Genomic DNA, 15,630 nt, shown 5'->3' on the forward strand with positions numbered 1-15,630 from the left:
TGCACTTCATGTTCTGGTGAATGCCAATTTTTTACTGTGTCTCAAATTAAATATTGTTCTCTTTCCTAACCTAATATTAACTGAGATAATGAATTTATTCTGCATATTTGATTAATAAATCTTGTTGTTCACTTCAACAGAAGTCAGTATCTGATAACTGAGGTGTGATTCCACCTTTTGAAATAATCCATTAGAAGACCTACACAAAGTGTCTAGTTTCTGGGTCTAGTTGCTCTCCCCAGTTTGCTGGGAGATGCATAATAACCTGTGCAATTATCAGGCATTGTGCATACAAATCTGCACACATTAGGATAGAAATCTCACATACAGTTGGATGGTAACAGCCTAAAAAACTTTGTTAATATAGTATTCACAAATTATAGGAAAAGACTATTTGATCAGAGAAACAAGTATTTTAAATAGTAATGACATTCTTAAAACCTCACTTCTCAGTATGTGACAACTTACTTTCAGTTTCTTTACTCTTTGTTCCATTGTATGCATATTGGTTGCAGGCTTTGCTTTCTGTAATTCTTCCAGCTCTTCTTCAGTTTTATCCAGCCAAGCAGTAATATCACTGAGGTCAGAGTTCAGTTGTTGCCACTGCTGCAAATTCTGTTTCATTCTAAGTTTATTTCTTAGGTCCTGAGCTTGAATGAGCTCCCATCTCTCAATAACAGCTACAGTGATATACCAAGAAATGCTTTAACACACCAATGATGTGAATATTATTTAAAACAGAACAGAATATTATTTACAAACTATCAAGTTTAGTGTTTCTAAAGAACCCATTCTACAATCAGGTTCTGACCAGAGAGTCTCTTTCCTTGCGTGATGGGGTATATCAGTCCTGCTCTGGGCCAGAGGAGGTTAATCCCATGCTATGGTCTGAGGAAGCCATGCCCCCTCACCCATGCTGAGCATGCTCTAATTGGAAGCACAGTATAAGAGGAAGCAGCTCAGCTCAGTCTAGGCTGACCATCGTTAATTGTACTGCAGGCTCCTGCTGGGAGAGTGCTGGAGTCACCAGATGCCAATGCCAGCCAGGTTGGTGCCTCTACCAAAGCCCAGCTGACTGCCAAGGCAGTATTGCCGAGGGATCCCCTGCATTGGAAGAAGGGTAGGAAACAATTCCCCAGTGAAGGAATGGTAGTGATGGGTGACTGAGAAGCGAGGTATCAGTTCCCTCGGGTCCTGGATCGGGACTTGGCAGAGAAGGGTAGGCCCGGGCCCCCTACCCCATCTGACCTACCGTGGACACCACCGACATGCAGGAAGGTGAACTGGGCCATACAGCCTTGGGAATAAAGGCGGCTACCTAGACTTTGGCAACTAGGCCCTATGTCCTGAACCCCAGGACAGCTTTACTGACTTAGGCCATTGGGCCATACTGCCCTGGGAAGGAAGGCGGCTACTTAGACTTCAGCTACTAGGCCTTACTGTCCTGAACCCCAGGCCTCCCTTAGTGACTCGGGCTGAGGGGCTATACTGCCCCAAGGGGCCGACAGGTATATCTGCCCTGCGACACCTTGTATAAAAATACCATAATAATAAAATTATTATAATGTACTACTTGTATCCTAAAAGGTCAGCTTTACAACCAGATATACAACCTATACAGGTTACCTGACACTACACAGGAATTTTTTCCACGGTAATTGAGGAATACATTATCAAGACAGAAATACAGAAGAAATATAGAGAGGTAGAATGTAATTATCCAGACTGAATTTGGCAAAAACAACAGGATTAACAACCATGGGATGAAAGTAAATACAAGTGACCAAGTTTTATGTATCATCTGAAAGAGGCATTTCCAGCAGCATAGTGCTACATAAAATCATGTTGGGGTATTGCTTCTGTGCTGACTGAAAAGAGTGTCAACCACTCAATCACCAACATCACTTCTCAGCACATAGGCCTGCCTTGGAGATCTCCCATCCACAGAGTGACCTGGCTTGATGCTGGTCAAAGTGTGCTGATGCAGTCACAGCATAAAATGGTTGGTATAGCTTCAATTTATCACTCTCACTCTACTGGAGGTTTATAATTATGGTACAGGGTATTGTAAGCTTAAGGGAGCCTGCTCAACTGTCTCTGTTCTTAGTATGGATCTGCTCTAACTTGAAAAATGTAGCAAAGATTACCAAGCCTTGGTTAATCAAGAGCTTATGTAAATGGGAGCTGTAATATACCATTTTTTCCTTGTGATTGGAGTATAAGTTACTGAGAAAACAAGTTAAACCAATCTTGATTTAGTCAAAGTAACATACTTCTTGGTTTCAGTAAAGAATTTTCACAGTCTGATTAAAAATCCCTTGAAGTGGCTAGAACCTCACTGAAATGAATGGGAACAATTTCACTTTTATCAGTAAGGAGACAAAAGTCAAGTATATGATGAGTCTGAAACTCTTGAGTCTAGTCGTTAAAATATAAGGGCTGAGAATTCAGCAATAAACACAGGTCAAACAATGTCAAGTGAGAAGAAGGCTTAGCAAAATCTATCCTTTTGGAGAACAGTGGTACATCTTTTCTCAATGTAAGTGTACTGTCATGTTGTCTTTGCTTTGTTTACTTGTGAGTCACATAATAAACCATTTCATAATAGTCATTATTCATTTTTTTTACACTGTTTATCTTTACCTGTACCTGACTGCTTCTCTGCAGCTGCAATGCTCACAAGCCCCTGTTCATTTTGGGGCTCTTCATCATTCAATATAGCAGATACTTCTTTCACACAGTCCGTGCTCCCACTGCTTGCAGACACTAGCTGTTTAACCTAGAATTATTTCATAGGTTTATTAAACTCACATGCTGTAAATGCCCATGAACCTTCAAGTTGCATGCACATTGGTATAAAAGGTAGCAGAGTGTAGGTTTTGAGAGTTACACTTAATAAAGGTGCAGCAGGCCAACACCATCTCTGTGCAACAACATTTTATGTATACCAGGTAAATATGCAAACAGTTACTAGTAGAAATACAGTAATGACCCAATCTGGTGAGAGGTTCAACTCCTCAAAGGTGTTTAGTCTCTTAACTTCTGTGATTTCAATGGAAGTTTAGGAACCTATATACCAACGAAGATCTGGGCCCTAGTGATTTATTGATAGAAATGAGTTGATTCTGAACCACTGTATAAAATCTAGTATCAGTGGCATTTCCATTCATTCCATCAGGTACTGAGACTTGGCAAGAGCTACTATAAGAAAAAATATGGCGATGGACTAATAACAAGCAACTCTAACAATAACCATTAATAGCCCAGCCCCAGTGCTATCTCATTCGCATGAGAACTAGAGTATTGATGGCTATGGCCTAATCCCCCTGAAACAGTGAGCTGGCAGAGCAGGGACAATAAGTAATCCAGAAGGAGATGAAGGTAGAGCTGCGGCCAGTTTCACTATTGCTGGAAACCAACCACTAAAAGAATAAGCTCTCTTCTGGCTTCCCTACTGCCTTAGGCATAGTCACTCTGGCAATTCCCTCTTTGCCATCAGGGCAGCTTTTTGAATGACCAGAAATGGGAGGAGTAGCAGGCTGTGTCTAGGCAGACCCCCTTCCCCTCTTCCAGCCTGCATGCTGAGAAAGGATACTTTGAACCTAGAGTTTCTAGGGATTGTCCTGGAGTCTGCAGGAATTAAAGATTAATCTTTAATTGCTTAGAATTAATGTCCACAGATCTGGAACTCACATAGCCTGGCTTATATGGGGTACTTGTCTCTGGGCTGCCAGATTGCACATTTCTCACCATCTCTGCCTGGTGGTACTGATGTTTTCTGTAGGCTGGGCTCTCCGGGGAATGCCATGTAAGAGCTTCTGAAATGGATTTTCCTGCCACATAAAAAAATAAATAAATAAAAAAATAAAAAACCCTGAATCTGAGCCCCCGAACTCTGTAGTGAAGCATTTACTTTTTAAATAAATTAAGAAGTGTTCTGAAGAATATGGCACCAAGTGATGGCATCAAAATGACAGTTCTGCAGCTTTCCTTGCAAAGCATGCACATTTGCAAAATGTCAGCAGTAATCCAGGAGGTAATGAAATGACAGCCATGCAGTTATGGGACATTTTATTTTCTTCTGAAAATGTTTGGCTGCAGTATGATTTAAAACAAGAAAAGAAAAGTTTGCACCATAGTTTTGGGAAGTTCCTATTCCCATGATATGATCATTTTGCTGCAATGCATGACAAGTGAGTCAAGAATAGACCTGTCCTGACTGGAAGAGAACAGTGAATGCTCATTTGGGATTTAACTGATGGCATGCCCAAGGCTCTGTCACACACAATGTAAAATTATAAGAGATAGTTAAAGTGCTGCTTTTACTTGCAAAACTAAACTACTGTCTCAGTAAATAGGTGATTACAATCAACAAGGAAAAAAATAATACCCAGACCAAACCACCATGAAAGAGCTGAAAGATTTTGGATGAATATAATGAAATGCACATTAACCATCTCTGCATTTGACAGGAAAATTCTAAACGGCATGTCCTTGACTGCTTTGTAATGTACATGTGTTTCTACTGCAGCGTAAAAACACCATGACACAATGGCACATGGTGTCCACACAAGGCAGGAAATCAGACGTTATGTATGAAACAGGTTTAGGAGTATAACGTGCACCACAGGGAGATTGCCATGTTCAGACACATGCATTAGCAGGTGCCTACCAGAAGATGCTTTCAAAGTTTTTGTGGTCATTTTAAGATATGCCTCAGGATTTTCAGTGATTTCTACATCTGAAAGAGAATAACGTCATTTTCCTCACTGGACAAATATTTGATATTTACTGAATATTAAACAGAAACATCTGAAATATTGACTGAAAGGAAAAACTTCATTACTATTTTCATCAGACATTTTTAGAAAACAAGGAATTTGGGGGAGTCATTCAAAACTTTAAGTTTGGTTTCGACAAAACTATCCTTTTTGTCTAGACAATATCATGAAGAGTTAAATAACACTCACTTTTTTCTACCATTACAAATTAACCCCCCCCAAACAAACAAACAAACAAACAGGTGCCACTTCAGGGATCCTGGAGGTGGCTCTAGTGAAACAAAAATGTTTGGGATTATTGGCTCTTACCTGAGAGAGCACTGTAGTATGTTCCTTCTTCTTCGTCCTCATGAGAGGAAGAGCCCCCTACATCACCTGTGTGATCCCATTCAAGTGGGATGGAGTCAACACTGACAGGGGTCTCACAGCCTGACCTTTCATGAGCTGGTGCAGGGGACACAAGATGGCAAAGGGACTGCTGGGAAGAAGGCACCTCATTTGTTGCCTTCTTATGCCAGGGAGCATTTTGCATTTCTCTTGAGTCTTCTGCATCTGTCTCATTTTCAGATGTATCTTTATCATCTTCTGTCCCCTAAAAATAATTGTTTTATGTTGTGATAAATGAACATAGATCTAGGTCACTTAATGAGTGATCCCCGAAGCAGCAGCACGTCCCCCCTCCGGCTCCTACACGGAGGCGCAGCCAAGCGGTTCTGCACACTGCCACACTGTCTGCAGGCGCCACCTCTGCAGCTCCCATTGGCTGTTGTTCCTGGCAAATGGGAGCTGCGGGGGCGGCACTTGGGGCGGGGGCAGCATGCGGAACCCCCTGGCTGCCCCTATGTGGGAAGGGGGACATGCTATGCTTTTGGGAGCCATGCGGAGAAAGGCAAGCCCCCGACCCCGCTCCCTGGCTGGAGCGGGGCAAGCCCCGGAACCCGCTCCCCAGCAGGAGCTCAAGGGCCAGATTAAAACATCTGGAGGGCCAGATGCAGCCCCCAAACCATAGTTTGCCCACCCCTGCATTAAAACCATGCTGCTACTCAGCTACTGCTATGCAATGAGTATTTCGTTTTCATACCAACACCCTGCCAAAGCACCAAGACCATACTTATCCCTTACAGGATGCCTGGAAGTCAATCTTTGGTGGAACCGAGAGACTCGTCCAAACACTTCCTGACAGTATCTATGCAGTTCCTCCAACTCATCTTCAATCAGGATAGCATCCAAAGGCTCACTCTTCTGAATCAGCTGCTCTCCAAAAACTATGAGCTGATCGATCTTATTGGTGTTTAGGGTTATTTCCTGTTGGAAACCCTATATTGAGCATACATAAGAAATGGTTACATAAGCAGTGTTTCTTTCTTGCTTGTGCTTGAGGCTGTCCTTCTGCTCTAGCACTGTAAAGGGAAAGGAATCTGAACACTGGTATAGCCATCTATCTTCTTTTGGCAGATAGCTTCCTAGCCACCATCTGTAAAGGTTTGGTTTTTGTTTTGCTGGTAAAAGTTGTATGGGTGAATTTAATGTGTGAATTTAGGTGCTGACTGAAATTTAGGTGCTGACTGAAAGTGAAGTGCTCCATCCATGCAACAAGATCAGCACAGGCAACAGTGATGCAAACTTGCCCACACTATCCGGTGGATGTACCACAATCCTGATCTGGATGGACCACCTCAAGCGTGTGAAAGAGTAGGCTATTCTTCATGCCTATGCAAAGTCTTCCAGCGAGTACCCCAGTACCAATGATGGTATTTGTGATGTAGGGATCTAGCCACTAAAACCTGAATGCATTCTATCTTTGCTATTGAAATAGATGGCAAAAACTTCTGGTCACCATTAGCTTGAACAAGTGACCTATAGGTAACTTGAACCATCAAGTCCCCCTTGCCACTAAGTCACCTTTTGAACTTTGCACAGAATAAAACCGAATACATGCTGTGGAATAAGAAGAATGTGTTACGGGGGAAAGGACAAGAGTACTGCTAAAAGGAATATCAACTTAATTATTCATGTAGCAAAGAATTAATACCTTCCTGAAGGAATGTCACAAAAGCTAGTACACATGTACGTGATTGAAATTTTCAAAGAATATACCTCCCAAATATGCTACATTATACAAATATCATTATACAAATATGCTTACATTATATTAAAAATCCTAATTGGAGATAATAATAATATTACAGAACTGGACCTGTCTTCAAGTTGGCTAACACCTTCTAAACTTTGATTTTAGGTCTATAGCTGTTTAGTGATTGCTGTTTACATTTACCCAGATTTAAGCTATCCTTCAAGTTTAATATAACTGTCATTGACACTAAGTTGTAAGGGGGGATGGAAAAATAGAATTGAAGACTCTGAATACTGAACTTACATTTTACAGAAAGTATTTTTTATGTTGAATTGTACAATTATTTTTTTAAAGTTTACTGATCCTATAACAAATATGATCTGATGGACATAATGTATGCTGTCATGAAACGAGCCCATAGATAACTGGCAGGCATTGTCAAGAGACTACAGACTGACATCATCTTTGTTCTGTAAAACAGCTATTTTGAATGATACATACGTTTAATTGCCGCATTTTGTCATCAAAGTTACTCTCTGAGAAGTGTTCCACATTTGTCAGCTGAAGGTCCATTTCTGTGAGCCACACAAGAATGCTTTCCCTTGTTCCCTCAAACTCATCTCTCTGGTTGGTGAAGTACTGAATAAGAAAAGGGCAGCTGTACATTATTAGTTTAGTTACTGAATAAAGATTGTCATAGGAGCATTTTAAAACCTGCATTTTCTTTCAGAATTGCTGTTCATTTTAAATAGACGTGTGTGTAAGGCCTTGTCTACACACCAGAATTAGTCTAAGTTGGGTATACTTAAAGCAGTACAACCCCCGCTAGCACGGACACTGTTATACTGATATAAAGGTGTTTATGCCACATAGGAAGGGGAATGAGGTATATGAGTATAAAGCACCTTTATACCAGTATAACTACACCCACACTATGGGGGAAGTGGGGGTGTCCTGGTATAACTATACTTGTGAAAAAAAAAATCCACACCCCTAATCCACATAGTTCTACCAGTACAAAAACCGTATTTAGACCAGGCCTTAGCTGTTTTTGCTGCTCTAACTTTAGCAGCTAGTTTAGATAAAGGAAAAAAGTCCCATCTCTAATTAAAATTAGATCATCAAAATTAGCAAAATGATTGATTAGCTGGAATGTGGAAATACACTCAAGTGTAATTATCATGCCATTTGGTGTTAAAGCCATTTGTATAAATTTGTTCTACTTCCTGCTGTCTCCCACCCAGGTGGAGATCAGAAGAGGAGCTTTCTCCATCACAGACTGCTAAGCAGTTCCCAAACAATAAATATACTGAAAAGAGATTAGGTAAAAGAGTGAAAATGACACCTTCTAACTGCAGGTTTGCTCCCTTTGCGTGGTTACAGTCAGATCTGCTGATTTTGGGGAATTTATTTTTCTTCCTGCCACTTCCTGGGAACTTGCTATATCATAAATTGGGCTGTGACTAGCTTTTCCAGGCCACAGCACAGGTACTTGAGCCCTGAAGTCAATTTAACCAGCTCAGAGAGGATCACCTAAGTATTAGAACGAGCCTCTTCTTCGTGTCCCAATACTCTTTTGCCACTCCCCTCTACTGTGGCTCACGTTGCAGGAGAAGGAGGTCTGGCTGAAGAAAGTGGTGTGGCCAGTATGCCCCTTTACCATACCTTGTACATTTTCAACCCTTTGGGCCTGTCACAAACGAGCATAAATTACAGCGGCCTTGTACAACACTACACCAGGATCTAGGGAGAGAACTTCTTTTTTGCACCCCAGCCCCAAGTTGCCCTCTGTGCAATTCAGCTGACCTCAGGACCTTGCCCTCTAAATTCAGAAAGGCACAAAGAGTTTTAATCAGTATTGGAACAGACAGGTGCAATTCCAATTAAGTCAGTAGAGATGCACCTACTTACTCCAGTGCTGAAATTACCCCAATAGTAGGTGTGACAGAGTTCAAAGCAAAAAGGGATGTGGTTAAGATAGGGAGGTGTATTCTGTGTAAAATGGGCTTATGCTTTAGCCCATAAAAAGCCCTATTTATGAAACAGCAGGCCCCCAGCAAGCCTATATTTTGTGCAGCAGCCCCTGGAGCCTTGTTTAGTATCAGGATTGCCACGCAGCATAAGTCACCTGAGGACTGGTTCAGAAGGCAAAGGAAGAAGTCAAAGTAAAGTGTCTCAAACTCTGGCAGACATTAAGCGGAGTGCATCATGTACCATGAACACAGCCACAGAATGGTGCTGGGTCAGAGGAGAGGCAGAACAGGAGCAGCATTACCTGGGGGAGGGGTGAAAGACATGCTCTCCAAAACTTTGCCTATTATTCACCTACTCTTCACCTTCCAGCAGCACTGGTTAATGTCAATCTATTTGTTAAGGACAAATGCCACCAAATGGCCTCCCTATGAGGTGCCCTCACACACTGATTGGTAACTTACACACCTTGCTGCATTAACCTCTGGTTACACTTTACTGAAACATACAAAAGGAAGTATTTCTTCACACAATGCACAGTCAACCTGTGGCACTCTTTGCCAGAGGATGTTGTGAAGGCCAAGAGTAGGGTTAAAAAAAGAACTATCTAAATTCATGGGGGATAGGTCCATCAATGGCTATTAGCCAAGATGGGCAGGGATGGTGTCCCTAGCCTCTGTTTGCCACAAGCTGGAATGGGCGACGGGATGGATCACTGGATGATGACCTGTTCTGTTCATTCCCTCTGGGGCATCTGGCACTGGCTATTGTCGGCAGACAGGACACTGGGCTGGATGGACCTTTGGTCTGACTCAGTCTGGCCGTTCTTATGTTCTGTTCTTATGACTGCAGAATCCCAGTATGGATTGACAGATTTTCTTGGGATAACTTTATCCACGTCTCCATAGTTAGTTCTAGTTAAGAACAAAGGCCAGTTTCTTGTACCTGACTCCTGTGCCAAGCCCTCTCCTCCCAGCCCTGGTTGCAGGAGTGTCAGAGGTGGGGTAGATTGTGCCAGGAGCACAGCTGTCCCTAGGGAACCACTGCCACCATGGGTAGATTAGAACAGCCCCCAGGCTGCCCTAACCCTGTGCTGGAGCAAGAACACATTCACCCTGAAAATCAGGGAGCTATAACAGGCTGCCTGATGGCATCCCTTATCTTCTGTTGCACTAAGTGGAAACCTGGCGCAGGAGAGAACTTGGGGCAAATGTTTAACCTCACCTTGAGCTGTCTTTGATTTTGCTGGTTTGTGTTCCAGCCTGATTGTTCCTTATGTAAACTTTGGGGTTTGCGTTTATAAATGAAAAATCTAACTGTGCAGATGATGAGCATTCTCATAACAACTTTGCACTTATGTAGTGTTATTTCTACATGGGCCTCACAGGGCTTTACACTAACCCTCACAACACCCTGCAATTACCTTCAGTCTTCTTAGAATGGCAGCAACCCGTTTCTGGAGATTGTCCCAGCGCTGGTTGCCTTCATGTACCATCTGTTTCAGCTTGCTGGCTGAATCTGTACGATTCTCGCGGGCAAGCCGCCTATATTGTTTATTGATTAGCTCCAGCTGAGTGAGTCGCTCATGAATTTGTCTTTGAAATGCCTGTAATGCAAATTTAGTAATCTTATTCCTTTGCACTTCAGAGAAAAGATCGACAAAATACTGCAATCATGGAACAGAAAAATTGGATCCTCACGATCAATCAAAACCCTGATTATGTTTTATCACCACAACCTGCCCTCAGATGTGTGTTCATAGCTCCCACTGAAGTCACAGGATGTGAGAGCACATATGCAATTTGTCCTACTTACAGAATTTAGTCTATTACAGTTTCTTGTCCAATTGGAAATAAATGATCACATCTAAAATACATTTAGTATATAATAGCTTGCAATCTCTTAGATTTTTATAAGCAAAACAAACAGCTGAGTTACATGAGCAAATAAAATGTAGCTTTTAATAATCTACTATTAAGGACTGTTTCAAGGATTATCAACTTCTTGGAGAAAATGTGTCTAAAAGCAGTTCAACCACTCGCCCCAGGAACTAATACCAGGGTACAGTCTATTTGTTAGAGCCAGAGAAGACTAAGCAATTGCTTAGAGCCCCAAGCTGCTCAATTAATTATTAGCATGTGTTGGGGGCCCCAAAATATTCCTGCTTAGGCCCCCCAGTGGGCGAGTACCACCTCTGGTTAGAGCAAATAAGTATCAGGAATGTTGGGTTCTGTTCCCAGCTCTGTCACTGACTTGCTGCCTAATGCTGGGGAAGTTATTTAACCTCTCTGTCCCTCTGTTTGCCTATCTGAAAGATGGGTATAATTGTATTCCCGTATCTCGGAGAGGAGCTGTGAAGTCTGCAAAGAGCTTTGAGAAGCTCAGATGAAAGGTTCTTTATATGTGCAAGAATTAGTATTCTTGATAAGCACACATGATGTCTGTGAAACATCAATAGCTGAAATAAAAAGCGTTCACCTCAAACTTCTTCAGCTCCTCTTTGGCATTTGTGTATAAAACTTCGGAAGAGTTGGGATAAGCTGCTGTCCTTTCGGCCGATTTCAACCAGTCTTCAAAGCGAGAATAATCATCCAAAAACTTCTGCCACAGGCGCCAGGTTTCCTCAATTCTGAGGTGGAGGGTGAGATGGAAGAAAGGCTCTGGTTTATCACAAACTTGCCAATCATGTCTCTACAATTTTTGCTTTTCTCTTCAAAATTTGGTTCATGTAGAATGTAAAAAATTCCCTGAAATATTGCACAGTTACATACACGTCCTAGAAGTGTCAGAAAAGGACTCACTTCATTCGCCTCTCCATAGACATGGAACAAATGTTTCTCCACCGTCTGTCCAGACTCCTGGTAGTCTGCTGGATGGAGTCACATTCTGTCTCATTAGCACATGCATCTGAATCGCTCAGCAACTTGTCACAGATATTAAACACAGATTCTACCCCTTCACTGTGCTGCTCAATGTCTCGTTGCAGATCCTGTGATTAGGAAATAAAGAGTTCAATTAACAAGCAATTAAACATATACATTCCCTTGTAATAGGTTGTAATGGACAGAGAAGAGTGATCGCCAGCTCAGTAAATGCAATTTTAGTTTTAATGAAGGGACTTATAGAATGTGTTGAACAAATGATAAACAAAGAAGAGATCAGAGAGCTGTCATGAGAAAGTGCATTCTTCCCCACTTAATTTCTCAGTGAAAGTCCAATATCTGCATTAATAATTTGACAAGTATAATACACATTCAAAATCCAAACCACACATTCTACGTTGTAAAAATGTGAAGACAAATGTATTTGTTTTTACAATATCAGACAGCATCTTCTTCTTGGTTTATTCCACTATAAACTCTAGCGGTGAATAAACAGGATAATTCATAACCTCAGTGAATGCAAGAGCATAATTCACGTCACTCTGGTAATATCACAAACTGCAGAAGAGTGGTAAACACCAAAGAGTCACATCTGCAATTTTTCAGTTCCTCCCTCTGGGATCATCTGCTCCATGGTATCATTTAAAAATGAAAAGCAAAGTTCTCTTGTCCAATCTGCACTATGTATTTCTTCTCCAGAGTCTGTACTTCCATTGTATATGTGGCACTTATCTCCTATTGAGACCAATGCAATAAATGCAGAATGTGCAATAGAGCTCCAAAGTGCTGTGTCAGAGAAGTAAACATCATCTGAAATGCTATTAAAAAGCCACCCCATGCAACCCTAGGGACTTGGGAAATACCATTTAATATTAACCACATTTACATTTTTATGACCTGTTCCTTGCTTCACTACTGAGGATGCAATAACTCAGCAGGAACTTTATTGCAACACAAGCAAACAATGTCAGTGGGAAATCCCATTAAACGGTAATGCCAATTCCACCAGCACTCCTGAACAAGAAATCCACGGCTGATTTTGTTCTTGATTTTACAGCCCAGGGAGAACCCACAGGAATAGAGAAGAACACAAGGACTTAAAAGAAGATGCTCTCAGGAATTAATAGAAGATGAACAGTATAACTTCAGAATGTTAGCACAAAAGGAGCAAAACCTCACTGGCTGATCTAAGTGAGAGTAGCATATGTACTTGAAAGCAGAACTAAGCCATAAATGACTAAAGTTAAAGTATATACAGTATTTTACATAAAAAGAAATATCCTTGGAGTTAATGAAAAGCTGCTGCTATTGATAATGATTTATGACATCATCTGTATCACTCACAGAGGTTTCTTTCTGAGGATGTTAGAATACCAACTAATGCCAGAGTTTTGTATGTATCTTGCTAAAATTCAAATCTGTCTAATTTGTTATGTAACCACATAGAGAAGAATGTCAAATGTGACTTGAACCTCTTGGGCCAGATTCTGGTGCCCTTAATCACACTGCCTGTGAGTTACTCCTTGAGAAGAACCATTGATTTCAATGGGACTATTCACAGAGGGCTAGACTATGACTTTAGGCAAGGGGGGTGATACACAAGCTGGGCTATCCCAGTAGTAGCATTGTGCTGAGTTACCACTTTGAGTAACAATTTTACCCTGATTCCTCCTTGCCACTGCGGGTGTAGTAATCTGTGGTTGGCCTATACCAGCGGTTTATTACTCTCCTCTCACTCCCCCAGTGGCTCAGCTTCTGTGAGTGGAAGGTGGGGAAGTGGAGGCAAGGCTCTGTCCTGTCCCTAATCTCCCACTCCATAGAGGGAGTAAGCAGACAATTAGCCTTACTTATTCCTATCCACCTGGACCAAGAGCAAGGTAGAGGTGTAAGGAGTGGTGGTGGGGTCTTACTCCTCTGCAGCGTGAATCACCATCTAGCCCAGAGTAACAGACTGCTCAGTGCCACAAGTATTCCTCGTTCTTAAAATCTAACCCATGTTTTTCTGACTGACTGCAATGTGTATTGTTACAGTCTTCCTGTTCGCGGATAGCTCAGCTGTTCTTTGGTTCTCTGTTACTTTTGCCTGGTGCTTCTGGAAAGTAAGAGCAGTAATCCTTATACAGATGCTAAAAGCAGATCCAGCACAGGATTTAAATAGGTTACTATGGATTCTAGGCTGTTCTCTCTATGCAAGAAGAGGCCTTGTCTTTTGAATCTGTGGCCTGTACATAGGAACAGATTCCACTCTCTGTTACGCTGCTGTAAATCTGCAACTGACTTCAGTGATGTTACTCTGGACTTACTTACATTGGTGTAACCGTGATCAGAATCTTACCCACAGAGTACAAAAACTATTCTATTAATGCAAAAGTGGCTTGCTGATACTACCAAAGTATTGTTATTATCCGTTATGTTTGGGTTCATATAATAACTTCAGTCAGAATCCTTGTTGATATCACAACTGCTTAATTAAAATGATGTTAACTCTCATTAGAGTGGCAAGACAAACAAACTAAAATATACTAAGTGAGGCAGAAAACATGCATACAGAACAAAAACTCCTCACTTCATTGCTCAAAGTTTATTACACTTAATTATTTAACTGGCCCTACAATGCTGGACTACTCCTTCAATACTGAGACATCTTTAATTTGTATTTTAAATCTTAAACAGAATGCCTTATGTTGCAATCTTCAACCTGTAGATGAATGAAACGTTATAAAAGCATCTCCACCTGCAAACAATTACCCAAAGTTTTAGAATTAACAGTTATTCAAGACAGCATACATAACACCTTTGTGATCATGGATGTCAAACATAAAACAATCTAGTAAGACATATTCCTCACCATTAGGCTGTATCCATCAAAATATTTTTTGAAATAAAACCAAGGAAGATCTTTTCAAACCCCTATGTGAATGCAACAAGTAAAGCTTAGTGAAAGGCTTTCTGCTTTGAAGTCTTTAGAGTGAGCACTACCTTGCCATATCCAGTTTGTTTAAAGGTTACAGCAGGAGGAGGTTAGGGGTGTCCCAGACTTCTTTGTTTAAAATGAAATCCAAGCAACCAAATAGTAGTTTATTCTATAGGACTCTGAAGAGTAAATAATGTATCTTTGCCGCTGAAGTCGGAATGGCCATAGTAAAAATAAATTAGTTTGGACACAATTCTTTTGTGTCCCAAGTCTTCGTTTTCTGCTCCCAGGAGGAGTTATCTTGGGTGTCAGCCGGGCATAATTTATCACAGCCTATGGAAGCTAAGAGGTTTTAATGAGGGGAAAATAATTACTTGTTATTTACAGAACCCTTACCATTGCAGATTAAACTATTAAACACTGGGAGCCAAAGGCCACCCTTGCTCCTGTCTGCATGCACAGCTCCTCCTACTGAAGTCAATGGGAGCCATGCCCACTACCCCTGCAAAGGGTGAGTCTGACCCTGACTGTAACGCCTCCTGAAGTGCTGTGTTGAGCTCTGTGGAAAGGAAGCTCAAATAATTCCACAGGGAACGGAGCTCTTATATCTGGATTAGTCAAGGTAGTTTCTCTCAGACAAAGGGACAGCCAGTGGGGTGGGGAGGAAGCGCTTAAGCAGCCATGCATGTTGTTTGCAGGCAGACCTATAAGCCTCCACTTTTGGAAAGTTTAGCCCTAAAAGTTTTAGGATAAACTATAAATGCCCCTATTATGGCGATGGTCAGAGTTAAGTCGTAGGACCTGTTGTCCCACAGCGGCAGGTATTTTTAATCTGTTTGTGCAGACACTTCAGCCTAGATTGTGCCTTTACGCACAGCCCCAACCAAGGGGTGATGATGCATAAATTGCACTGCTCCTCAGAGACACTCCTCTGAGCCACAGTTCCCTCCCTGCTTCTCCCATGCATGAGTGGGTGAGTGAAATAATGCCACCCCTGCCCTGCCTCCC

At 41.6% G+C, this 15,630-nt stretch overlaps 1 protein-coding gene across 10 annotated transcripts in view; it reads right to left on the reverse strand.

The window, feature by feature from the left end:
* Positions 1-15,630, reverse strand: part of SYNE2 (spectrin repeat containing nuclear envelope protein 2) — a 261,703-nt gene that overhangs the window by 6,728 nt on the left and 239,345 nt on the right. For 6 of the 10 annotated variants that reach the window (XM_075129940.1, XM_075129946.1, XM_075129941.1 and 3 more), the window contains 10 exons: positions 11,628-11,815; positions 11,305-11,455; positions 10,250-10,432; positions 7,357-7,494; positions 5,904-6,098; positions 5,091-5,373; positions 4,673-4,741; positions 3,694-3,833; positions 2,644-2,779; positions 469-680 (listed from right to left, as the gene is read on the reverse strand). In XM_075129940.1, coding sequence (XP_074986041.1) covers positions 469-680; positions 2,644-2,779; positions 3,694-3,833; positions 4,673-4,741; positions 5,091-5,373; positions 5,904-6,098; positions 7,357-7,494; positions 10,250-10,432; positions 11,305-11,455; positions 11,628-11,815 — 1,695 coding nt within the window. The remainder of the gene's footprint in view (positions 1-468; positions 681-2,643; positions 2,780-3,693; positions 3,834-4,672; positions 4,742-5,090; positions 5,374-5,903; positions 6,099-7,356; positions 7,495-10,249; positions 10,433-11,304; positions 11,456-11,627; positions 11,816-15,630) is intronic. The other 4 variants (XM_075129943.1, XM_075129942.1, XM_075129947.1 and 1 more) reach the window with 4 other exon arrangements.

This window comes from Caretta caretta, chromosome 6 (genome assembly GCF_965140235.1).
Source record: "Caretta caretta isolate rCarCar2 chromosome 6, rCarCar1.hap1, whole genome shotgun sequence".
NCBI lineage: Eukaryota > Metazoa > Chordata > Testudines > Cheloniidae > Caretta > Caretta caretta.